This window comes from Oreochromis aureus, linkage group 6 (assembly GCF_013358895.1).
Source record: "Oreochromis aureus strain Israel breed Guangdong linkage group 6, ZZ_aureus, whole genome shotgun sequence".
NCBI classification, from domain to species: Eukaryota; Metazoa; Chordata; class Actinopteri; order Cichliformes; family Cichlidae; genus Oreochromis; species Oreochromis aureus.
The window spans coordinates 5611768-5637486 of NC_052947.1; the positions used below are offsets into that span (position 1 = coordinate 5611768).

The 25719-nt window shown below is 39.8% G+C and overlaps 1 protein-coding gene across 1 annotated transcript; it reads left to right on the forward strand.

The window, feature by feature from the left end:
* The first annotated feature begins 1890 nt into the window (after nucleotides 1–1890).
* Nucleotides 1891–21982, forward strand: LOC120440501. Its single transcript, XM_039613149.1, has 7 exons — nucleotides 1891–1978; nucleotides 15428–15610; nucleotides 18437–18571; nucleotides 19337–19537; nucleotides 19729–19792; nucleotides 20004–20048; nucleotides 20221–21982. Exons 1-7 carry the CDS (start codon nucleotides 1891–1893, stop codon nucleotides 20288–20290), a joined length of 786 nt encoding a protein of 261 aa, XP_039469083.1. The 3' UTR covers nucleotides 20291–21982.
* Nucleotides 21983–25719: the final 3737 nt, after the last annotated feature.

The following is a 25719-nucleotide window of genomic DNA, read 5'->3' on the forward strand; positions in this document are numbered from 1 at the left end:
CTTTTAAAAATCAGTTACACTGTTGGCCTCAGAAGGTGGGAAAAGGAAAAACAAAACAAAACAAAAACATTTGAGGTATTTTGAAGATGCTCATTTGTTTCTGACAATAGCTTATTAAAGTGATAGTATTTTACTCTTGTTTGATAAAAGTATTTCCTGAATTAGCAGACTATTTCAAATCCCCACATTTTAAAGTTCAAAGCTGTGTGTATTTCTATAGAATTAGTCCTTGATGGAACCCTGAAATCTTTTTGAGCCATTATATGGTCAATTTTCTTGCATTATGAGCCCTTATTTTTCAGCATTCATACATTTACATTCCCTTCAGACAGCTTTTTATACAGAAACGTTAGGTTTAGTTATCTAGCTGGCCATTGTCTTTATTCAGCTTCAGTCTGTTGTCTTTTTATATTCTTTTTAGAAAGCATCTTTTTTTCTGGCATGCCTCCCATGAAGGGTCCTGAAATCTTTAGATTCTTAGAGACATCTTTTTCCATCAAACAGTCTGCTCTTGAGTTCAATGTGTCTGACATAAACCACTTGTAGATGATCTTGCTTAGAGTGGAATAAATATAGCTGCCTTTTTGAACATAGCATTTTTGTTAATACTGTTTAAAAGTGTTTATGTATCCAAATATGTTTTTAAAAGGCCAACATTTTACATGGGATATACTTACTTTTGCAGATGATTTATTTCATTAATGCAAAAGAAACATGTTCAGTTTTCACTGTTACTGATTAAACTACTTCAGAAATATATACATTTTATACTGAAAAATAAGTATTTTCTGCTACATGTATTTTTTTAATGCTTCCATGCATGTAGTCTTAGTCAGGTAACTGTTGTGGTAGTTCTCTGTATAATGCAACTTCTCAAGTAACCCCTGCATCTTGAAAATGGACTCCAATTCCACGCTCTTGGACAGCATCAGGTGACAATAGTCGCTCTTTTGCTTTCCGTGAGACTGGAGCTAATGTGTCACTCCAACCAGGACCAAACATGGTGGAGAAAGGGGCCATTACCTCCAGGTACACACTCCACATGTAGGGTGCAAAGAATTGAAAGGACACACTAAAATCTGCTCAAAATGAGACAACCGTCTCATCTGGCCAGCTGTAGTCCAAGACCGTGGAGTCTGGACATTTCCACCAGAGCGGTCAGCCTTTGAGACAAGCAAAGCTATTAGCAGTGACTTTAAGATATTTATGCTTGTGTTTATGCTATTTTTCACCATGTAACAGCTATGAACACCACAGTGAACAGTCTCAGCACCTCCGTGCGTCTCCAAACCATCAACAGGAAAGCTACCAGCCGAGCTTTGATATTTGCACTCTGAGAGCTTTGAGTGTCCTTCGCCACAATGCTGAAGTCTGGAAGCAGCACCTTCCTTGTTCAGCCTACCAGAATCATTTTCAGCTGTAGTGTGCCACTTTTAAATGACATCAAGGGATATCTAACTGTATTTTCTGCTCATTCATACTGTAAATGTGATATTCATGAATATGCATTCTTAACTTTACATGTTTGACTTTGTTTTAATCCTTTTCTCTTGTGGATTACAGTATATTACCATGTTTAACATTAAAAAAAGAAAAAACCTCAAATCATTCCAATAGACTTATTGCTTTTACTGCATTTTTGTAATTGGTGGTAATTGAAGAAGGGCACAGGTTTTGTTTTTCATGAAAGAATAGCTTGCACAGAGAGGATCACAGCACGGAGTATTTCAAGAGCCAAAGCAGGTAACTGGACAGCATTTCACTGTGTGAGCGGAGAGGTAGATTAGTCCAGGTAAGTCTGTCAGAAATTCTGTTAATGTTACTCCGTGATACTGGGTTGGGAAGTGAGTGGAACAGTTTCACTTACATTGCAGAAGAAGAATCTAGGCGATGAAGCAGATGACCAAAGAGCGGGAGACCACGCCTCCATCCAGAAGCAGAACCATGCATGCCCAACCCAAGCCAGACCACGGAGAGAGTGAAACCACAAAACACAAGGGCAAACCAGAGCCCTATTCCAGAAAGCAGGTTTAGCTAACAGCTTTGAATTTGTCAACCTAACCCTGAGATAAGGGAAAATCCAGGCTTTCTGTTCATGAAAGACAATTAACTTCAACTGGAGTTACCGGGATAACCGATTCATCTTCACATGCCAGTTGTCTGCTGACTTTCCCTCTAACTTAAAATCTAATTAAAAATGGTTAAAAACTGGGGAACATTCAAGCAGATTTTTTTGTCAAAATCACATGACACATTTTTATCCAGTAATAGCAGAAACACTTTGTATTTGTTCAACTAAAGTACATTTTTATTTCCAATACTAAACCAACGTAGTGCAGCAAGTCCTTCTCTCCAGCTGCCTCCCTCTTCCCACTCCACCACAATCACCCACACATGCAGGGCCTTGGGGTAAAGGTGTGTCACCAGGGTGCAGGGGAGGCATCCCCCCCCTCTGTCCCCTTCTGGCTGCCTGTGCCTCAATTTTATCCCACAACTTAGACATTCACATTACTCACACTCTCATTACACATACATATAGGATCTTGGGGGTGGGCACGCTACACAGAATCCAAAAGACCATCAGGGTGTACAACCTCACCCGTGGCGTTGTTGCCCACCTCTCAATTTTAAATACATGTAGACATTGAGGGCTATCAGGAGGGGCTATGCGCTTACCTGCTGCTTTCTGGCAGGTAGCTCCATGCCCTCCTGGGTTTTAAATGCACCTTAGAACACACATGCATCAACACTACATATGAGCGGGCGGAGGGAGGTTTGGAGTCTTCACACACCCCCATTCTCTGCGGCCTGTTGGAGCGGGGGGGCTGGGAGGAGGAGTTGGCCGTCCGATTGGGGTCTGGACTGTGGGGCCTCCCTGCTGCTGCCGAGTTGGGGCAGTCTGCTTCTCTCCACCCCAGGGAAAAGGGTAACACCACCTGTCTATTTATGTCTGTCTCTGTTACAGTGAATTGTTAAATGTTGTCATTTTTATGCTTACCATCTCTACATTGTTTTAACTCTGTGATGAAAGGAATTCCTTCTGTCCCCCTCCCCAGCCTCTCGAGGTTCTGGGGGGGCTGTAGTGTTTTATTGCAGATACATCCTATCTGGAAGATCTGTTTCTTGTGATGTTGCTTCCTGCTTTTATGACCCTTTTGGTCAGCAGCAGGTCACACACACACACATTTTCACATAACACACACACACATACTCACATGCATACAGATGTTCACACATATACATACAATGCCTTGTCTTAGAACCATGTGGGCGTTGCTTTGCTGTGATGTGTATTGTGTGAACTGTTTTCCCAATAAAAGGCAGCGAGAGGAGGCCGTCATTGGGGTCATTTTGTGGTAGACACCAACGAGGCCTCCCTTGCAAGTAAATTGATCGATCGCTGTTGCCTTGTTTTTCTTTCACGGGAATAAGTCCTGGATACAGCGGGGTCTGAGTTTAGACCCAACAGTCTCCACGCTGGGTGAGTGTTGAGTAATTGCATATGAGAGCATGAGGGTGGGAATGGATGTTTGTATCTGTGTGTGCCTGTTTGTTTGTGTCTATATGTCAGGTTGGGTATCAGACGTCACCTCTCTAAGGACATCTCAGGCCCTCCAAGGTATGGAGGTCTATCTCTCCCCACCACTTCCCCTGCCAGTGGCAGACGCCCTCAGACATCGGTGTGTTGGTAGTTCTTTGTGTCCGGGGATGGACGTCCAGGTACATACCGGCTCACTCCTTGGTGGCTGCTTGTCGGGGCCTGGAGCCTGGGGCTCGCTCGGGCCACTTCGGGGGTGGGGTGCCCTTGGCCTCTCGGCCTGGGGCTCGGTCGCTCTGGCACAGCTGGCTGCCGGCGGAGCTCACGGGCACGTCACTGCAACCTCCCCTGGCTTCTGCTCCACGGCTGCTGACTGGCTGCTGAGCTGGGACTCTCCTCAGCTCTTTCTGGGATGGTGGCGCGGCTGCCCCTCTGTTGGTCTTCCTTGGTCTCTTGTGTTCTGAGGGCCTCTGGATGTCTGGAGTCTTGATCTCCTCCATACCTGCTTCATGCCCTGGAGGACGGGGCTGTGGCTCCCCACACCCTCTAGCAGATCATTACATGAAGGAACCTTTTAAAAACAAGTGCGTCCATGCTCACAGGTGTACACACGGGTGCTCACACACACAAACTACACCCTTTTTGGCTCCTACCTCAAAGCACACTGTGCGCTGTCGATCTTACATGCTGCACAATAATGTTTAATATTTAGTATTTACTGTTATATTCCCATATATCATCGTGATGTTGTTTATTATGTTGCTCTTTTTTTCTTCTTCTGCTTGTTTTCTCTTTTTTCTTTCTCAACAGGTGATCCAGGTGATCGATACATGTATTTTTTGTCTGCTTATTTTGTTGGTTTTTGTTTTTTGCCCTTTATCCCCGTCCCTCTTCTCAGCTGTTTTCTTTCCCTCTTTCTTTCTCCCCTTTCTTTTCCCCAGTCAAGTCTGTCCCATATTTAGCAAGTGAAAATAAAATAAAATAAACAATAAAAGGTGAATCAAATAGACCATTACGGCAAGGCTGGGATGGTCCATTTGGTAAAGTAAATCCATTGGGCATCTTTCTTCACCTTTAGACAATAATTCTGATGGCAAAAGAGCCAAAAAAACAAAAACCCCCCCCCCCCAAAAAACCAAAGTTAAAATCAAATTAAAAATGGTTAAAAACTGGGGAACATTCAAGCAGATTTTTTTGTCAAAATCACATGACACATTTTTATCCAGTAATAGCAGAAACACTTTGTATTTGTTCAACTAAAGTACATTTTTATTTCCAATACTAAACCAACGTAGTGCAGCAAGTCCTTCTCTGAGCTATGCATTCTTTCTGATGTGAATCCAAAACGGAAGTACTATGATAACATGTCTGTATTCCCGTCAGGTCATTGGCTCAAAAACCTGTTTTATTTTTAGCAATCCAGGTATGTGATATGTTCATACATGTACTGTCTGGCATGATCCTTATCATTTCTGGCATTAACTACTTACATAAGCACAATATTTTTTTTAGTACAACAAAAGCCCTGTAGGAGCCATTTTGGGTTAATACCTTATGTGGCCGCTAGAGGTCACCTTTTTCTCTTTTGTTCATGTAAAGGTATTTAAGGTAGACGCACATAATCAGCGTCAGGTGTGTCGTTAATTGTACGAAGGCAAACAGTTTGTGACCGCTGCGCTGTTATGTCAAGATGGTATTGGAATAAAGAACAAAAAGGACAAGATAAGTACAGCTGGATTTCTTGGACTGTTTACTTAATTCATACATACCAGTGACATCGCGTCACCCCCCGTTAACGACAACCTCAGTGGCTTCAAGCGTAGGCTTAGCCTCTACAAGCCCCATATGATCCGTCCATGAGAGAAATATGTGGACTTCTGCCCATTCATGCTTTAGAAATGGTTTCTATCATAAGAAAACACTGCAGGAAGTTACGTGAATCACTTGTAAAAAGGCAATACAAATACATAACGTATTATATGTTTTACCTCTCAATATGTTGCAACTGAAAATACATTTATTTAGGAACTTTTGAGGCTGTTTGTTGACGGTTTAACGATTTGGTAACATTTTCATTTATCTTCCGTCACTCAGTTACATTTAGCAAGAGCAGCCAGATGCCTACCTCCATGTGAAAGACAAGACAGCTTATTGTGTCTTCTAGTGATCACATGCGTGATTTGGAAGAAATGGCAAAACTGACTAAATTTTCACTGATCTTTGTCCTAACTGTTCACATCAATCAAGCTGTAGCTTCACCTTAATTGATGTGAACAGTTGATTGATCTAATCTAATCTACCAGGATGTTAAAGGAGGGAAGTAAAATATTCTTTATGCAAAACATGAGTCAAGTGTTAACTACTGGGGTTAAAAAATAAAAGTAAAGACTAAAGTCCCTCTACAGCTACCTTCTGAAGCATTTTAATGTAATTATCTTACAAATAACATGGTTTGCAGTGAGGAACAACCAAGTAGTCTATGCTTCAATTTTTACTTGTGTAATTGGCTCCACAAGCACTGACAGCAGCCTATTCTTTCATTTTCATTACTTACACTAAATCAACTCTTTTAATGCAACCGGGCCCTCTCCTACCTTCTCTGTCATGCACATTGTTGAACAGTTGAGTTTAATGTGGAAGACGTGGCTGATGATGATGGACAAATAAAAGTGAAAAGGTGGCACTGAAAAATTAAGACAGAAAAATAAAAAACAATCTATAAACAGTTGCAGCAAAATGTGTCAAAGTAAACGACGTTAGCCGCTGTACCAGCAACTGCTAGTAGTGAGCCTTCACAGTCATACGGTAGTACCAGCTGTGGAGAAGTGCAGGATGAGGGACAGCAGTCCCAACATAGAGAGTGAGGAAAAGATGGAGAAAGATAATTAACATAGTAAGAAAATAGATGGAGAGACATTCAAGTAAAATTAATTGCTATTTTGACCATGAGCCACTACTAACAGCTAAATTGAAACATGCTGCACGGAAGTGCAACTAAGATGTCCCTAGCCAACAACAACTGTACCAACCTGATTAAAAAGGAAACAGTTTGTGTAAAAATGATTAAACAAATCTAAATATATGCATAACATGTGTATGCATATAATATTCTATATATAAAATTCAATCTGTTTAGGTGTCCAGGGTTTAGGTGTGATTTTTGGTCCCAGTCCAACAACACATCATATGCAGAAGTATTAGAAACTTTCCCATGTTGTCATAACACTCGCTGCACACTCCACCAGAGAATGTTACTCGAGCAGTGTGCAAACACGCCTTACTACAGTCTCAGAGTCTCATCAAACTCAGGCGAGATAAGTGAAAACCTCTGCATGGATTATTTCTTTAACATTTTGTGTACAGAATAAGATGTTGTACTGTTTGAGCCTGCTAATTTCTTTTCGAGTGTGCTGTGTTACATCCTGGAATCGTGCCATCATTGTTAGAGTGTGTGTTTAGTCCAACATACTTTCAATCATTCACAATATGAGTTTGGAGAATGAGAGATAACCAGTCTGACAGGCTGGCAGTTTGGGAGGCGAGGAGATGGGAATTTAGTAAAGGGAAGGGAAAAAGCTAGTGACAATTTCCCTGATTCACTGCAAGCAAATTAAAAAAAGAAAAAGAAATCGCTTTAGCACTATAATTACAAGGTGTGTCATAAAAGTCACATAAAAGATAAACATTAAAAAACTGGGGAAAAAAATTGAAAAACAAAACAAATAAGACCCGGCCATTTGAAAGTTAGGGGGACTTTTCTGTGTTATTGAAGCTAAAAAACAAATGAATGCCCCTTCAGTGAACTTGCAAGAGTTGATTTTCTGATCGTGACCATGTACAGACCATGCAGTTATTTAATAAAATCTCAACGTCGTTGCACGGCAAAGACTGCAGTAAACTGTTTGTGAGTAGTCTTGCTTCTGTTTGCACCAGCTTCAGAAAAACATGCTGAATTGTTTCATCAGGAAATAATAATGTGCAGTAGTCTAAAGAAAAAAATATGCTGTGTATAAGCTGTTTTACTATGTTCTCCTGAGCAATCATTAGACATGGTTTTGGTGTTGATTTTAAGACTGCCAAGAGTAACAGCGTGCTTGCCACTTCTTCATGTTAGAAAGGCAGAAATGCAAAGAATGCAGACTTTCAAGATTTTCAGAAATAATCATACAGGTGTACTGTAAGCCTGGTCAAATGACTTCATGAAATAAAGACTTGTTTAGATTTGTTTTTGCGCCTTCAAACCACTTGGGATTTTCTCTCAAAAATTACAGTTATGAAATACCAGGATGAAAAGCTACTGAGCTAAACTTCAAAATCCCAACTGATAGGCTATGTTATTTGGTCAGATGTCATATTGGAATGATCAGTAGAAATACAAAACAACTAAATAATGGGCCCAGAGGCTCATTGCTTCATGATATATACTTCGTTTCCCATTCATGTTTAACAGAACACCCACATGTACAAAACCACTGAACTGCCAATCATTTATTTCTGTGTTGTTCATGCAGTCTGTTTGTATTCTGATTAAGTAACTTCAGGTGACACAATTAATACATAATTAAAGAATAAAGAAATGTTTCAGGTGATACATATTGTTTAACAAAGGCAACAAAAATAATAATAATAAAAAGTTTAGCATTCTTTTCCTCTCTGTTAATCTTGTCATAATTTTGCAGCACTGTCTTGCTTTTCCACCCTGCCTGTGGCCACACCACATAAGAAGAAAATGCTATGCGAATTCAGATCTAACTGCAGTTAGGGGTCTGCTAAAGCATGCTACCTTACCAGAGAATGTCTTTTTATGCAGTTATTCAAGACAAAATTGTTCAGTTAGGAAAATCTGATTAGTGCAGTCCAAATCGTGTGCATACGTATGTCACGGTCCATTTTGTGTTTCTCTATGAGTTACCTTTTTTTTGAGGATCTCTTGTGTCCTAGTTTAGTTTTTTTTGTAAATTAGCATGGTTGATGGCTTTCTTTGCATTTATTATATCCTCTGTTTGTAGTTTCTGTTTATACTAAAGTTCATCTTCTTGGTTCTGTATTTTTAATTATATCCTTTTTTTAATTCCATTCTGTTCTTTCTATCTTGTCTTGCCTGTTTCTCTTCTGTCTCTCAGGTTCTCGGGTTCGCATGTCTTAGTCTGGTTCTCAGTGTGTGTGTTAGTTTGTTTTATTTAGATAATCTTGTGTGCTTCATATTGAGTTTTATGTCTCCAGTAACGTTATTCCTGATTTTTTACAGCTGATTTTCCCGGTGTTTCACGTTACCTGGTGTGTATCTATTAGCTCGCTCTTCTCTCATCCATCTGTTTAGTGTCCATGTTCATATCTATGCCTCTTGTGATTCCTAGTTTTGATTATTTAGCGCCAGCTCATCTGACGTCCTTGTTTTGTGTTTGCTTTGAGAGTTTCTTAATAAATCTACCCATTGATTTTACATTCCGTCTCCTGAATCCCACATGGGGGTCCTTTTCCTGTTTTCCACGCTTCTGAAACAAACCAACATATGTATATAGAGTACATATTATATAAATGATCAAAATGTCCCTGTAGGAGGAAGTTGAGAGCAAGAAATCCTCCACGGTCCAGAAATGTGTGCGGAACCAACTGCACAGGTAAGTCCTTGCACCAGAAGCAAACAGAAAAAGCAGGAATCATTGTCACTTATGCACGTTTTTTCTTTTACTTTGCATATTAAAAACAGTTTCTTTTTTCCTTAAGCTTTTACTGATGACGACATAGCTGATGACATCGATTGTTTTCTCTAGACTCGTTACTTTTGGTAAGTTTTGATTCAACAAAATACTCACAAGTCAAATAAAATACTATAAATGTCACATGATGTGTGATATATTAATTGATTGGTTTATTCACAGTACATATGTTATACAGCAGTTGGTAATATAAAGTGTTTAAGTTAAGGTGTTGGGCCACCATCGTGTGTCACCAGTGTAGTTTCATTGTTCTGTGGCATTCAGTGTTCAATTCTTTCCTTTAATTTGCCACACAGTAGATACCTTGGTATAAGATGAGAGAACAACAGTCACCTATTGTGTGTTTTGTTGTTGGTTTTAGGCTTACCATTACCAGCAGCCTTAGCTATTCTTCTTGAAGTTCTCTGATCATACATACACATACAATCAATTTCATCAAAGCTGTAAATCTGGGAAGCTTGTAAAGGCCCACATTATGTTAATGAAGTGTTAACTATCACTTATATTATTTATAGCATAGTCATAGTGACAGGTTTATCAAGTGAGTGCAATCATACAGCTACACGTCTGTCTAGTATTTTCCTTTAAATTCATATAAGTATGATGTAAAATCCCACTGACTGCTGACTGGAATACAATATAACACAAACAAGTCCGTCTAAAGAAAGATGAATGAAATAAATACAACAAGAACAAAAAAGGCAATAACTGTTGTCTGTTTTTTCAAACAGGTTTGTCTTTAGGGACGTCTCACATTCATGTCGTCACCAAAAGAATTACTTCCAAGAATGTAACTAAGTTGCTACCACAGGATCATTTGCTTTCACCTCCAGCGAGCTTGAATCTTGTATCTGCACGGTCTCTTGTCAACTCAAAATTATGAAGAACTGTTTTCTTTTTCATTTAAATGATATTATTTTAGTTGTTTTATTTCAGTTCATTTGGAGCTGTATTTTCAGACAGAATCGCTAGACCCTGAGGGTAGCCTGGGTAGGTCTCTCTTGATTTAAACAGTTTGATGATAATATATACGTCTTAATTAGTGATGATATACTAAGCAATCTGCTTTCCTATGATTCCTTTTATTTTATTATATCAAATAAGATGAGCAGCAATAAAGGAAACAAAACCCATTCAGTGCATAGGACACGGAAACAAGATCACTGGATTCGTCTCTTCTCTGTTTGAGCAACAGTGAACTAGTGGCAAGTCTGACATCTGCAGTCCAGAGGAGGTCGCTCTTTCTGTCTTAGTCAGGACAGGCCAGTCTGCTTTTACATCAAACTACAATGGAAAAAACCCCCAAACAATAAACACTATATACAGCATATAAGGCAAAACTGGGGCTTGTACAATTCCAACCAACTTGAAAGTCAATATTTGGTATGGCTGCTTTTATTCAACACATCCTGAATTCTCTTAGGTAAGCTTTGTTGTAAATTTTAATTTCTCGTTTTCACACCTGTGGGTTAGCCATCTCACAATAGAAATGGGTGCTTCAGAGAGCTGTGGCGCTTACCTAATCCAGTTTAATACATTTCTGTTTATTGAGTCTTTCATTTATTAATTTGTGAGTTTGCTTACAGTTTGCCTGTATTTTTTCGTTTGTTTTTCCACTTTCTGGAATAATAGTGAGTATTTAAACATGCTCCAAGCTTCAGGAATCAATGAAATCTACTGAGTGTAAAATTCAGTCACAGCAACCCAGTTTACATGAGCTACACATACCCTCATTACACTGAATCCCATCTCACCTTCCTCATTAAATGTTCGTTCCCTCTTCTGTCCTATATGTTTGGTAGTGAAAGGGTTTGCAGGGCTGCTCAGAGGCTGGAGCAGACAAACAGTGACTCAGCTAAAAGGGCTGCCTACAGCCATTGTTGACTACAGAGGGGTACACCAGGGAACTGGTCCTGCCTCAAGAGGTTTGCTGCACATGTGCAATGCAGGACCGCAAGAGTCTCCCCATCACAGACGGCTACTAGAAGTCCTGACTCATGCAGCCAAATTGCTGTCTCTTCAGAGACATGTTGCCCTGGTACCTAACGGTCACCAGGTACCACTGTTTACTTAGTGGATGCACAGGGCTGTTGGGAGCTGATGGAGGTCTTCTTCCTGTGTGTGTGTGTGTGTGTGTGTGTGTGTGTGTGTGTGTGTGTGTGTGTGTGTGTGTGTGTGTGTGTGTGTGTGTGTGTGTGTGTGTGTGTGTGTTAGACTCCAGTGTTGTTCCACGGCTCTCTTATTTTACACATTGAGATGTGTAATGTGCACAAAACTGTCTGACTTCACACAAATGAAATGAGTGCTGCTCTGTAGTTGTTCCCTTGCTCTCAGCTCCAGTTAAGAGCATCTGTATGATCCAAGAGACATACCTGCATGTTTCTTCCAACCTCTGTGTGTTTGTACCTGTAGATTAGCTCAGTGGGTGGGCAGCATGAGACAGTTTTACACTGACACTTACTTTGCTTAACTTTTAAATTGCTGGGACAGACACCTGTTTGGGTACGTCACACCCACCTTTGCCCATAGCTTGAAACTTAGCCAACAACTATTAAGTTTTGCCATCTTCAGGGTAAATTGGAATTCATTAAATATAATCTGATTTTGTTCTAATAAAAACAGCAGAAAAATGTAATTAATTCTCAGCTCATCCTCGTCCTTATTTTTTCATTATTTCATTATTTCTGCTGGATCATTTTTGTATCTTCCAAAGCAGAATAAAGAGAATTAGCAATTGTTCCACAACTGTGCTGAAGCGCATTTCTTTATAAATATCTCACATTATTCAAATTTTTATTTCATGTAAACAAGTAAATATGTAAAATACATCTTGCTAGTATAAATGAGTGAACTGAAGTAGCAAGTAGTGTAGTGTATTTTTCACCTTCAGACAGTTTCTGTTGAAGTCTCTCTCTCTCTCTCTCTCGCTCTCTCTCTCTCTCTCTCTCTCTCTCTCCCCCTCTGTGTTGATATGAGTCAGTGGAGCTCACCCTTTATGGCAGTAATCTTTCGAGTAAGATGATATTTGATTACACTTTGGATCTTTGTGTTTCAGTAAATGGAAGGCCTATACTGGCTCACAATTGACAGCAAAAAAATGTAATGATAGATCAGGTATGGTTTTCTTCTCTTCACTTGTTTGTGCCTGATTATGATAAACAGAAACAGTTGGATTAAAATCTTTAACTCAGTAATTACAAGGCCCAGACCAAATGACTGCAGCTGGTCAAAATGGTAACCCTGGTACTTCGCCTGCCTAGGTAAGCCACCTGTACAAGCACCATGATCATGTGACGGGGGTGTTTTGAACCACACTTTAGAGCAGTGTTCCCAAACATCTGCCATTCAGAAGTTCGACACAGGGTCAAAACGTCATAATTGAGGGTGTCATCCCTAACACATATAAATTACACACACACATTATGAATGCGTGTTGGGTCTTCCCTGTTTAACTTTTTAGATTTATTGCCCAATGTCAACTAAATAAGGTTTGAATGTGCACGCACCTGTTAAAATGAGGTTTTTCTAAAGAGGACACAGGCCTTTAAAACAGATTATCAGGAATCAGTCACAGTTTTCTGTTAAATAATTTCTCCCAAGTCATTTTGTCTAAGCATATAATGAAGTCACTGGTTAAAACACAATAGTGAAAGAACAAAGAAGGAGTGAGGGACCAAAGGACAAGCCTGTTTCACTGTTGTCTCTGTTGTCTGTATGTTTCCCTTGAAAAAGAAAACAATAAATACAGGAGGCTGTGTGTTAACACAGACTATGGATTACATTCTATTACTAAGCTCACATGACATTAAATACTCATCACCCAATACCCGAACAAGACATTCACACCTTTCCTTGACTTGAATATAAAATAATAGCACCCAGAAGGATTATTGGGGCACACCAGGGACGAGACTTTTCAAATGTGTAATTTGATGTGACATATTTAAGATACTTAAGCATGACAGTGTATTTGGGAGTTCTCCTTGAAATACTCACAAAAGACAAAGCTCTGAAGTCACAATGACACTGATCACTGGAAACCAAAATCAAATCACTTAATCCAGGAGTCCAAATGAAATTTCCATCTATGCAGATGAATAAATGTTTCCCTGTTTGGCTTTGCCCATGTTTGTCCAGAAGCCTGTACTATGAATTGGGACTTTGGCTTATCCGGGTAACTTCAGGATTAACCAGAGGTGGCAAAAGTACAGATATTCTATACTTAAGTAGGAGTAAAGACACAGTGTTAAAAAAGACTGCAGTAAAAGTTGAAGTACTGATTTAACTCAAGTAAAAGTAAAAAAGCACCAGCTCTGAAATGTATGTATGGGAATACCAACAAGTTTTTTATTCGAATAAATATTCTCAGCTTGAATCAGATAAGTAGAACACAAGCATAGAAAAAGGAGTTTTCTGTTGCCTACATTGGTTAAAGTGGGATTCAGCACATAGAGGATGCTAAAAAAACAGTTGAAATAGGCTCAGCATGGAATAAAGAATCATAACGCACAATACCAAAAACCTGATTCTGTTCATCTGGACGTAACGTTTTCAGAGGGAGAATCAGTGCCATTGATCAATGGCCATGAGTACCATTCACAGAGAGTTGGTGAACAGTTGCAATCACAGCATTGTAAGATGGTGAAAGATGCACATTTGGGCCCCCTCTGCGTTTCAGAGATGGTCTTTCCCTTTTCACATAAATGGCCGTCTTGACTCCGCGCTCAAACCAGCGTTCCTCCCTGTCCAGGATGTGTACATCCTCATCACTGAAAGAGTGTCCACTGGCCTGTAGGTGTGAATAGACTGCAGAGTCCTGGCCTGACGAGGTAGCTCTTCTGTGTTGTGCCATCTGATTAGCCAGAGGTTGTTTGGTTTTCCCGATGTATAAATCCTGGCAATCCTCCTGACACATCACAGCGTACACTACATTACTCTGTTTGTGTTGGGGGACCCGATCCTCGAATACCTTAAATCCGTATGCACAGGTTTATGGTACACATCAACTTTTACATTTTCCCCATTACTGATGGAAAGCTCACAGTCTAAGAAGGCTAACCTGCCATTTTTCATATCCTCCCTGGTGAACTTGATGTGTTGGTACACTGAGTTAATGTGATCAGTGAATTGTTGTACGTCCTGAGATTTGATTTTCATCCAGGTGTCATCCACATACCTGAACCACAATGGGAGAAACTGGGGAACCCATGGCATAGCCATGTTTCTGCTTGCAGTACTGACACTTTTATGTCAAATAGGTGCAATGAAGTCATAATTCCAAGAGCAAACACACTTGGTCGGTGCTGAGAGTGGTCCTGTTGCTAAGGTTAGGGTCATCCTTTATTCTCTTATGAACTACCTCTTCTGCTTCAGTGATTGGAACACAACTGAAGAGAGATGTAACATTGTACGAGACCATTGTTTTATCTGCCTCCATAATGACATCTCTCACCTTCTGTCACAGTTCTGGGTCATTTTGACCCAGCTGGTTCTGTTTCTTATATTTTGGTGTTTTTTCTAGATTATGATCTATGTTCTGATTCTTGAGTTGTGCTGGTTTGATTTTGTATTACGGGTTATATTTTCTGTCAAGTCTGTCTATGTCTGTCAAGTCCGCATCTTTGTAAATTGTTTCTTGTTTCCTGTTTTAATCCGCTGTCTCGTTAGCCTAATTTCTCCCAGCTGTGTCTCCCTCCTGTTTCCCATTCCCTGATTACTCCCTGTGTATATAAGCCCTGTGTTTTCCTTTGCTCTCTGTTGCGCCTCACTTTCTACATGGTGTGTGTTTATGTTCTAGTGGTCCGGTGTCTCTGTTTGGAGTTGAGTTTTGTTTTTGTGAGTTTATTTATGAGAAGAGTTTTTTTCCAACAATAAAGCTGCGCTTTGAGTTTAACCTCCCTGTTTGAGTCCTGCTCTGGGGTCCACCTTGCCTGCCTGCCACACAGCCCATCATGACAGAACGACGCGACCACTACATGGACCCCGCAGCACTCACTCTGATGAGCTTCGGGAGGACATAATTGATTCAGTAAATAAGTTATGTGACCTGTGGCTGGATCATCCAGAGTTTCAGCGGGTAATAGTCAACCGGCTACAGTGACTGGTTTCCGGTCTTCCCTGGCTTCCTGACTCTCTTCACCCGCTCATACAGGATTTCTTTCTAAATGAGCTTCATCTTCACTCCCCAGCAGCTACCACTTACCTACCCAGCTCGGCAAAGGACGTGCTGCCCGGCCCGCCGGACTTGGAGCTGCCCAGCCCATTGGTGCCATCACCGAGGAGGAAGCGACGGCCGCGCCACCGGCGCGTCACCCCACAGCCGGACTTCAAGATGTCAAAGCAGCTGGTTGTGGTGAGTGAGAAGGACACTTTTTCTGTTTCTTCAGACTCTATGACTGTTTATTCCAGGGCTATTTTTTGTACAGCCCGTGAGGACAGCAGTGTCTTTCCTGCCTCACCTACAACAACTATCATTAAGACTGCTTTTGCTCAGTCAGCTGCCCAGGCAGAAGCTCAGTCAATAACTCCTCCACCAGCTCCATTTTCAACACAACCACCCCTCCAGCTGCCCCCAGTTCAGTCAGCAGCCCAGCTGCCCCAATGGGGTGGTAGAGCAGGTCAGCTGCTAACCATAAGGTTGGTGGTTCGATCCCAGGCTCCTCATGTTTTGAGTGTGAATGTGTATGAATGTTAGTAAGCACTTAACAACTTAAACAAACATGCTTGTGTGAAGCACAGCTAAAATTCTACTTAAGCACAGTAACAAAGTATTTGCTCTTCATTACTTTTATTTAGTATTTGTACTTTGTTACTTCCCACCTCTGGGATTAACCCTGGGGTTTCTGTGCTCGAAGGTAGTTCATTTCTTACCAGAGCAAGTCGCCATGGTAACTTGTGCTGCAATCCTCACCTGCTCAGGAGCAGTTTCATGTTAGAGATGAACAGGTATGAAATCACCGCCTCCTGACCAATCAGTTCTCCAGGAAAGTGTCACCACTGCTGGAAGATGCCTCTGACCTCTGTGGACTGACAGTGTCTAATGTTTTTGTTTCCCTAATGAGCATCAGTAATACATATTAACACATATCAACAGAGTGAGGAAGAGAGAGAGGAAAGTGTAATTAATGGGGGAAAATAGAGGGACATAATTATTAAGGGACACATTCTAGTCAAATGAATGGCTACCCATGAATCAAAAATGCATAAAGTCATATAATAGTATCATATGACAAGGAACTTGTTTATATAAAAACAAACCCATTGATTTTCCCTCTTAAATGAGAACATGAAATGCATAATCAGCTGGAGCATGTTGAGAAGTTTAGATGTTGTCATTGCCAGAAGAGGAAACAAAGATGTGCAGACTGACAGAACATTATTTATGTACGTCTTCTGTGGCACAGTAATTTGAGACTGTCTTTCTGTCTTTGTCTGTTTTTGTGCTTATGGCCTACACCCAGAAGTTCCTTTTCCTTTTTTGTTTTATTTTTGTAGAAAAAATCTCTTTGCTTTGTAATGAGATTCAAACAGTTTTTACTTTTAAATATATTCTAAAAAGCTGAATTCACAACTAGCCAGGCAAGCAAAGACTATAATGTTCGCTCCAGATTTTTGACTTTTGTTTTCTGCTGTAATCGTCGGTCTCTGTCTCACCCAAGCTGCCCAGTCGGAATCTTTTACCAAGCAGTAAACAGACTCTCAGGTGGTAATTTAAGTAGTTTTTATATTTCATGCACGTATGATTGTAGAATAAGCCACTGTCAACCTATATAAACAATAAATTAACTTCACTTTGTGTGCAGAGTAAAAGTGAGAAAACTTTCAAAGACATTTAAGCCCTTTATAACATCGTACATTCACTAGGCTATTTTTTAGGTTGAGTTTGTGTAGTTTAAATTTATCTGTCAGATCATTGTTGCTGTTTCTTGTGTTTTGTGGAAACATAACCGTGACAAAGGATCTAGCCCTAACCTATTTGCAGTCGGAGTCAGTGCTGCAGAAATACAAGGAGTATCAAAAACAATCATCCCACTTTAAAAGGCTATATTTTGTAAAGGAATTGAAATAGATGCTTGCAGTAAATTTTACAGTTTTCACAGTTGACAGTTTTTTTTTTTTTTTTTTTCCCCCTCACTTGTTTTCTCACTATTTTTAACCAATGACTTCCTTGTAGGCTTACAATGATGCCCAGGAAGAAATTATTGAACAGCAAACTGTGTTCATGACAATCTGCTTTAAGGTTTCTTGACAAATATTTCAAATAAGCTTATTTTGTTTATCATCATAATCATCATCATCAAGCATTAAAATGTACTGAAGTTAAAGTTGGGAAAACCTGGCAAGCTTTTGTAAATTAGATTTTGGATGTTGATACATAAAGTACATTTATTTTTGTTTCCTTTAAAGTTTCACTGACTTTAAAACAACTGATATTGTTCGTGTTATTTGGTCTGTTTACTGGAGGTAAGTTCTGCACAGCAAAATACACACAGGTCAGGTACCTGAATAAATATGCAATCTATGTCACGGTCCTGAGACTTTGACCCAGCATTTTGACTTTTGGACTGTGGAATATGAGGTAATGTTACAGGTCAAATTAAGTTGAGCACTGCTTGTATAATGTATTGTACTTTTGGTTTCTTCTTTTCAGTCTCCTTCCTGAGCGAAGATGATTTGCTCTTCTTATATTGCTGTTTTGCTGGACTTGTTATTGTTCTTTTTGTTGGATATAAAATGACAGCTGCACTCAGGAATCAGATGGCCTTATATTTGATACATTCTGTAGTTACTTTAGTAACACTGTGCTCAAACACCTGATCTTCTGAAATTATGAATCCTGATGATGTGATAATTCAGCTTCACCTCGTCTGTCTTTTACACTCTCAGCCAGGTCTTTTCAGCTACATGACAGCATGCCCTATAAACAAGAAAAGAGGGTTTCAGGTAGACAGATCATTTTCTTCCCGCACCCTCTTTTGAGCTCAGAAGCCATGTGATATTGGCTCCTGATGGGGATAACTATTGTGCACAATTCAGGGAATGGCATTTATCTAAAGTGAACAAGAGATGGCCTATCGCCAGGGGCTCTGCAGATGATATATTCTAAGTCACGTATGCTCTGAGTCAGAGACGATAGATGAACTCAAGATGAGGGTACACAGAATATTTCTCCTGGTAGTGCTGGGCTGCGGCTGGGCCGGTGGACGAATTGTGCCGAAATGTGAACTGAGGGACCAACTGATCTGGGCAACCAGCAACCTTCCACAGAAAGCAAAAGATTCAGGACTGGACAGTGAGAAGTTTGTGACCAAGAGTAAGTGGCAACAATGCACTGAAGTCTGTTTTGAAATGAAATAGATTTAATTTAATGGATTTATTGAAACCAAGGATTGTGACGTATTGTATTTTAGGAATTAGATTTTATATTGATACCTGATATTCGTTTTAGGTCTCAGTCTTTGAAAGCTGATGAAATCAAAACATTAGAAATGTAAACAAATTGGGAGTATGACAAGAGTCATGCCTGACATCTTTTTTTCTTGTATATCTTTAATATAAACAGCAATTTGGCGTTCACTTTAAATGGCAAGCTAGCCCAACTCACTCTTCTATCTTGCTCTTATGCTTTAGTTTAATTATTAAGGTACTTTAACTGTGGGCTCGACTCTGTTTCCACTCTGAAATCCCATTTTAATGTGAACAACTAAGATCTGACGATTCATGTGAAATGACAAAGCAAACTCTCAGCAATTTATTAAGCACAACTGTGATAGCAAAGAAACATGCCAGCTGCTTTGTCGTCTTTGAGAAGGATTCATATTGCAACAGGATAATGATCCCAAACAGATAAATATTCTTCCTCCAGATCAACCAGATTAATGGTAAAAATATTAGGTAAAACTGGTTCGGGTTTGTTTAAGATACGTTAAAAGACATGTTTTGAAATGTTGGTGGTGCTAGGAAAAACTAAGAAGAAATATTAGCAACTTCTAGGAGCCATAAATATCCAGAGGAAATTAAATAGATATATGCCCAGTCGTTTGAAAAATATTTGTCAGTTTGCTTCTGTCTTCTCCAGTCGTCTGTTTTGTGGAAAACGTATCAGAATTTAACACCAGTTTGGTCAGTAATGGGCTGAGAGACGATGGCATTTGGCAGAAGAACGATTCTTCTGGGGACTCAGACGACACACTCTATGGCATTTTCCAGCTCTGGGATCAGCTGGTCTGTGGTAACGGCACAAATCCATCACCAAATATTTGTGCGATAAACTGCATGGGTGAGTTTCATTCATTACATGCAAATAAGTACATTTGTAGATTTTTAATATCTTTCACTTGTTATTTTCTTGAAATTTGATGGATAGAATATCAGATGTAATTGTAGCGTCAAGCCTAGACAATATAAATTTGTCTTAAACTGAGAATCTACATCTGAACTAGAAAAATATTTTTCTTTTTCTCCTTCTAGACTTGATTGATGATGACATACAAGACGATGTCCGCTGTCTGATGAAGCTCTTCGTCGATCTGGTGTAGGTCTTTCTGTCTTTTCTATATAATTTGTCAGTATGATGTCACAGGATGCAATGAACCAGCAAAGATCCATGATGACAACTGAGAGATTTTGTTGTGATCAGATTAGATACTTGAATGTTTTGTTTGCAACTACACCAATTATTAACACAAGAAACCGTGAGTACTCAGTGAAATTCACTTCAGTGCCTATTTTCACGATTTCAACAGTGAAAATGGTTTTGGGGCAGCCCATTGGAAGGAGCTAAAGAAAGAGTGAGTTATGTCTATCTGTTTTGAAAACATGACCTTTAAGATGAACTCCTTGCTTTTACTAATGTTCAATATTTAAATATTGAATATATACTTGTGAGATCAGTACATATGCTATTCCTAATAAATTGCAATATTTGAATACATAAACTAATGCAAATCTGTTCTCTTGCAGGATTAAGCTCATCTTGCAGGATAAGTGCAAAGATAAGCAAGCAGCTGAGTACTTTGCTGAATGCCCTTAGTGATGAATCCTATGTCAACAGGAGTAAAGTGATTTGTGAAAATAAAATAAAACTAAAGCATGTAAAGTAAAGATATAGAGTTGTCTGGAAGAACTGAATTGAATCTGAGATGTGGATTAAGATGAGCAGTGTGAAGAGAATACAGAAATGCTAACCAGTGACTTAGATAAGTAGAGATATTAATGACCTATGGCACTGGTACTGCCACGGAGCAGCTCAAAGCACAAACAGTGAGACCACACAGATAATTAAGTTTTGAATAGCAACAACAACAAAACAATCAAATTCAATTACCATCAAAATATATGTGAGTTCATGAATGTAGTGAAGGTCTTAAAAGGAAGAAAGATGCTGTTAGCATCAAGCAATTTTTTTTTTATTTTTTTTTTTAAACAGTCAGCCAGTAGGTGTACTTCCTTTAGGAACTGCCTCTCACACCCTGCCTGTCTCCTACACAAAACCAGAAAGAGGACAGAGCAGGCAGAGTGGGAGCGCTCCTCACCAGTGTGAGGTTGATTACTAAACTTTGGCATAAGGAGACACAATATAATGTAGGATGTACTCTTTACTTTATTGGGAGTGTTCAACAGTGGTGGGTCAATTCCACCTTACTGTACACATAAGGAGAACTTTATTTAAAGTCATAAATATCAGAGATTGAACACTATCTCCGTGGGAAGTGGACCTAAATTTTCAAAAACAAAATGTAAAGCTGTTTATTCAGTTTTATGGTACTGTGTATGTAGTGTATATGATGCCAATCGACAAGTAAAATTCCCTTTCAGTTTTGTCAAGAATCCCAACAGTTCTAGCAGGATGGTGGAGAGCTATCCAACTTGTTCTTACTCCAAGGTGTCAAATGCTGTCAGAGGCTGTTGGCCTCACAGAGACGAACAAGGTGTCCTTTAGTGTCACTGCCCTGACAGCAGCAAACCAATAACCACTCAAGATGGTTATTGGTTTGCTAGTTTTAGGCAACAAAGATTGTGGTTTGAGTAAAAATTGACCCATCAAAACACTAACTCTGCATACTGAAAAGAATGACACTAAGAGCGCTAAACATGCTGGAATCAGAGCTGGGATTAATCATGCATATGTGACCAGCACTGGGGGACGATTTGGACAATTTTATTTTTAAACCCATGACTAAAAACTAAAAAGGCATTTGTTGCTACCCTGAAAAGGAGACAAAGATTGTCCTGTCATTTCACAAAAATGTGTGGTTATATGATTCTACCTTTTATTTACAAGAACAAAATCCAGAACCATTTCATGTTTTTATTCACCCCAGTTGCTTTAAAAGCACCAGTTAACTTAACTCTATGCATGTCTTTGGACTGTGTTAGGAAGCTGAAGTACTGGGATAATATGCAAACTCAACACAGAAAGGTTGATCCCACCTTGATTCAAATGCAGGACCTTTTTGTTGGCAGGTGATAGCCCTTCAAGGGCTGTAGTTTAATTATTTTTGATCCTCAATAATGAAGACATCTTTTTGTTCAAACATAATATGTGACACAATAACAAATGCTAAAAATAATTCTGTGCTTCTTTCAGCCTGGCATATTTACAAATAATACAGCTATCATGGTTTAATGTGTAGTGTTGGGAACATAAATCAGATTTCTACTGAAGATTATGACCATAACATGTGATTGTGTACATCATACAGTGTATTAAAACCATATTAGAGTAAGCAAATTTGTTGTTGTCATTCTGGCTTGTTGCCACTAGAGGTCAGTCTTTGTTGAGTTCCTTTAGATACTTCATGCTGCACTTCTACATTTCTTTCCCTGTTCCACTCTGTCCTTGGGGACAAGTCACACACATGTCACAGTGACCCCAACCGCTACCATTGAGGAAGGTTTCCTCACAGAGGGGAAAGGAAATCCAAAACAAGTTGAGAACACAAACAAGTGTATTCACACATCCAGTAAATGTCTTGATGCATGCTCAATCATGCAGGTAAGGAAATCCCAGAAAGTTGATTCTGTTCATCTGGAAGTAACGTTTCGGTGGGGGAAACATTTCGTCACTCATTCAAGTGACTTCTTCAGTCTCCAGGTTTCCCCAATGTTATAAACACCACATCCAGAAAACCTCGGATTTTGTTGGGAAGGTGAGAGATGTCATTATAGAGGCAGATGAAGCAATGGTCTGGTATGATGTTACATCGCTCTTCACTTGTGTTCCAATTACTGAAGTAGTGGAGGCAGTTTGTAAGAGATTACAGGGTGACCCCAACCTCAGCAACAGGACCACTCTCTGCACTGACCATTTTCTTTGCTCTTGGAACGGTCTTCATTACACCTATTTTACAAATAAGGGTCAGTACTCAAGCAGAAACATGGCTGTGCCATGGGTTCCCCAGTTTCATCGATTTTGGCCAACCTGCAAATGGTAGAAGTGGAAAAGGGGGCTTTGTTATCCTACCATGGAACACCAACAAGCTTTGGTTCAGGTATGTGGATGACACCTGGAGAAAATCAAATCTCAGGACGTACCACAATTCACTGATCACATTAACACGGTGGGCCAACACATCAAGTTCACCAGGGAGGACATGAAAAATGGCAGGTTAGCCTTCTTAGACTGTGAGATTTCCATCAGTAATGGTGGACATTTAAAAGTTGATGTGTACCTTAAACCTAAGGACACGGATCAGTATTTAATGTCTGACTCTCATCATCCACTGGAGCACAAACTGGGTGTCATCAGGATGCTACAACACAAACCCTTAGTGATCCCTAATGTTTCAGGAGAATCACACAATCACAATTGAGACGTGTTTTCTCTAAACACTGCACCTCTGTGGCTTTTAACTGTTTCGTCCTGACCCCCAAAACAGTTAGAAATCCAAAAGTTTCAGGTTTTCTAACTGTTAAACTGGGGCTAAACTGACCTCCTAGCCCATTGTTCATTCAGTGGTGCTAGTTTTAGTCATTGTGTACTGTTCATAAGGTTGTGTAAACCTGTAGTCAGCTGAGACTGAAGAAGCCTGGATGAGTAATGAAACATTTCTCCCACTGAAAATGCTATGTCCACATGAACAGAATCAACTTTTTGGAAAACCGTAAATAAAGACCAGCATGCGATTTATATCATTTGTTCCCTTTAAGTCCAGTTTGGCTCTTGAACAGCTAGATGGTCCTTTTCAGCATCTGTTTACACTGGCATGTGGTGTGTTTGCTTTATCAGAGCTTGCTACTGCCCTCTGCTGCTAGAAAAGATATTCCATGTAGTGTTGAGAAAAAAAAAAGACACGAGACTTGATGTGTACTAAGATCAAAACAGGAGCTAAGAGAAGCTAAAATTTTCTATTGAGCTGCAGAGTTGGATGATAGTTAAATAGGCTGGGTCTGATTTAGGACAATTAGCACCCAGTGGATTTGAGCTCTGGACACAGTTTTGCTTCTATACTTTCTGTTTTTATGGACTCTACATCTTTGGAACTGGATAGGCTGGCAGCTCTGGTGATCTTGGTGAGCGTTTCCTCGTACGGTGGAGGCAGGTAGACCATAACAAAGACTCCATCGGATCCATCAGAGCTGGTGCTGGCGTGGCACTCGGCGTTCTTGGTCAGAGAGGACAGAAACTCAACGCTGCTCTCTGCGTCCTCAAGGTCAAGAGTGATGTTAGCCAAGCTTAGTTTACTGTGTGAACAGCAGCGGTATATCAGACCAACCAGGACAGCCAGCAGGAGGACGGAGACAATTGGAAGGATAATGTAAACCACCAGCTCCAAACTTTCTGGAAATCGTAATTCCAGTCCATAAAAACTGTTGTCCTAGAGATCAGCAAAGAAGAATTCATGATATATTTTTCAGCACTTTCAGAACTTCCATATTCATCTATAAGCTCTAACATTCATGTAAGAGATGTGCAAATTAATGCAGATTGCTAATGATGTACAGGTAAGGCTTGTACCTTAGATTCCCCCCCCCCAAAAAAAACCCATTTTATTCACAATAAAACATTAAAAACAAATCAAATGTTTAAACTGAAAAAATGTACCATTTAAACAAAAAACGGCCCTCATTCACTAACAGCGCATGAATTGTGTGTCAGAATGTTTCATTTACAAATTGTTGAATTATTACGGTTTGTATTTTATGAACAAATTTGTACAAACAAAAGAAACCTGGCTGTCTCGTAGTAGAATACTACACTACTACTACTGCTATAATAATCCAGCCATCCAGCCATTCTCTTCCACTTATCCTTTTCAGGGTCACGGGGGGCTGGAGCTTTTCCAGGGCAAGAGGCGGGATACACCCTGGACAGTTAGCCAGTCTGTCACAGGGCTAACACATAGAGACAGACAGCCTTTCACACTAAGATTCACACCTATGGGCAATTTATAATAACCAGCAGCTGTTTCTGCAGTGAGATAACATTCATTTCATTTTACATCAAGCTGTCCCACCTGCAAATCTGCAGTGCTCAACACTCATAACCCTGAGACGATTTGATCCAGAAACAAAGGATGATTCTACAGCCCTCCAGCTTTGAGAGAACAACGTGTGAAGAAACATGTGCTTCTTACGTCCACTCATAGTGTCCCTAATTCCTGTTCTCTCACTTTTTCTAGCAATTAGTTAATGCTGCCTGGATGACCCATAACCCTGCATTTCACAGAGTTACATGTTACATATAACTGGTGAAAATTAAATCAGATTAACTGAAAAAAATGAGCTGACTTAAATAAAAAACTTTAATTTAACTGTAGCATAAAAGTATTTATTAAACATAACAGCTGCAACTTTGAGCTTAATGTAAAAATCTGTTTCCTTAACAACCAACATCTGCTATCATCAAAGCAGCAGAGGAGACAGTAATTCATCTTATTCCAACAGATGTTGGCTCTGCAGCATCAGTGCTGGAATAACTCATATCTTAAAATTATAACATTTAATTTAAAAACAAGGATAAACAAAAATAAGCTAGGTGAGGAATATTTCTTTCTTTCATTATTATTATTATTATTAGTAGTAGTAGTAGTAGTTGTTATCTGGGGGAACTTTAATATAAAGGGTTACATTTGTCAAATTTACACAGCTGAACTTGAACTCTACACACCTGCTGCTCTGATGTTGAAGGAGATCCTGTCACCCAGTCATATGACTCTCTGCCTGCTGGTCCAAACCTTATCCAGCTGCTATCCAGTAGCCCCCGCATGATGCTGAGGTGTGTGTGATTGATGTTGGATGGTGAAATATATGTTTACAGAGTAAAGACTGGCTCGAGCTGTTGGTCCGGATGTTTCGGGAGTAAACAAAGCTGAGAGCAGGGCGGAGATGGGTGCTGATTTGGGGGGGGGGGGTAAAACTGGGGTCAAACGGTTGGTGGGAGGGGCCACATGCTAAGCAGCTGCTCACATGCTCGCACATGCAGGCTTTATACTCCAGCCGGCCTGGAGTATTAAGTAT

Bases quoted from the DNA above. Each gene is read 5' to 3' on its own strand.
- LOC120440501 (XM_039613149.1), top strand. From the start codon at position 1,891: ATGAAGCAGATGACCAAAGAGCGGGAGACCACGCCTCCATCCAGAAGC. The intron at 15,611-18,436 runs GTGAGTGAGAAG...TTCTCCTGGTAG, and splicing joins TGTCAAAGCAGCTGGTTGTG to TGCTGGGCTGCGGCTGGGCC. The intron at 19,793-20,003 runs GTAGGTCTTTCT...CGATTTCAACAG, and splicing joins AAGCTCTTCGTCGATCTGGT to TGAAAATGGTTTTGGGGCAG.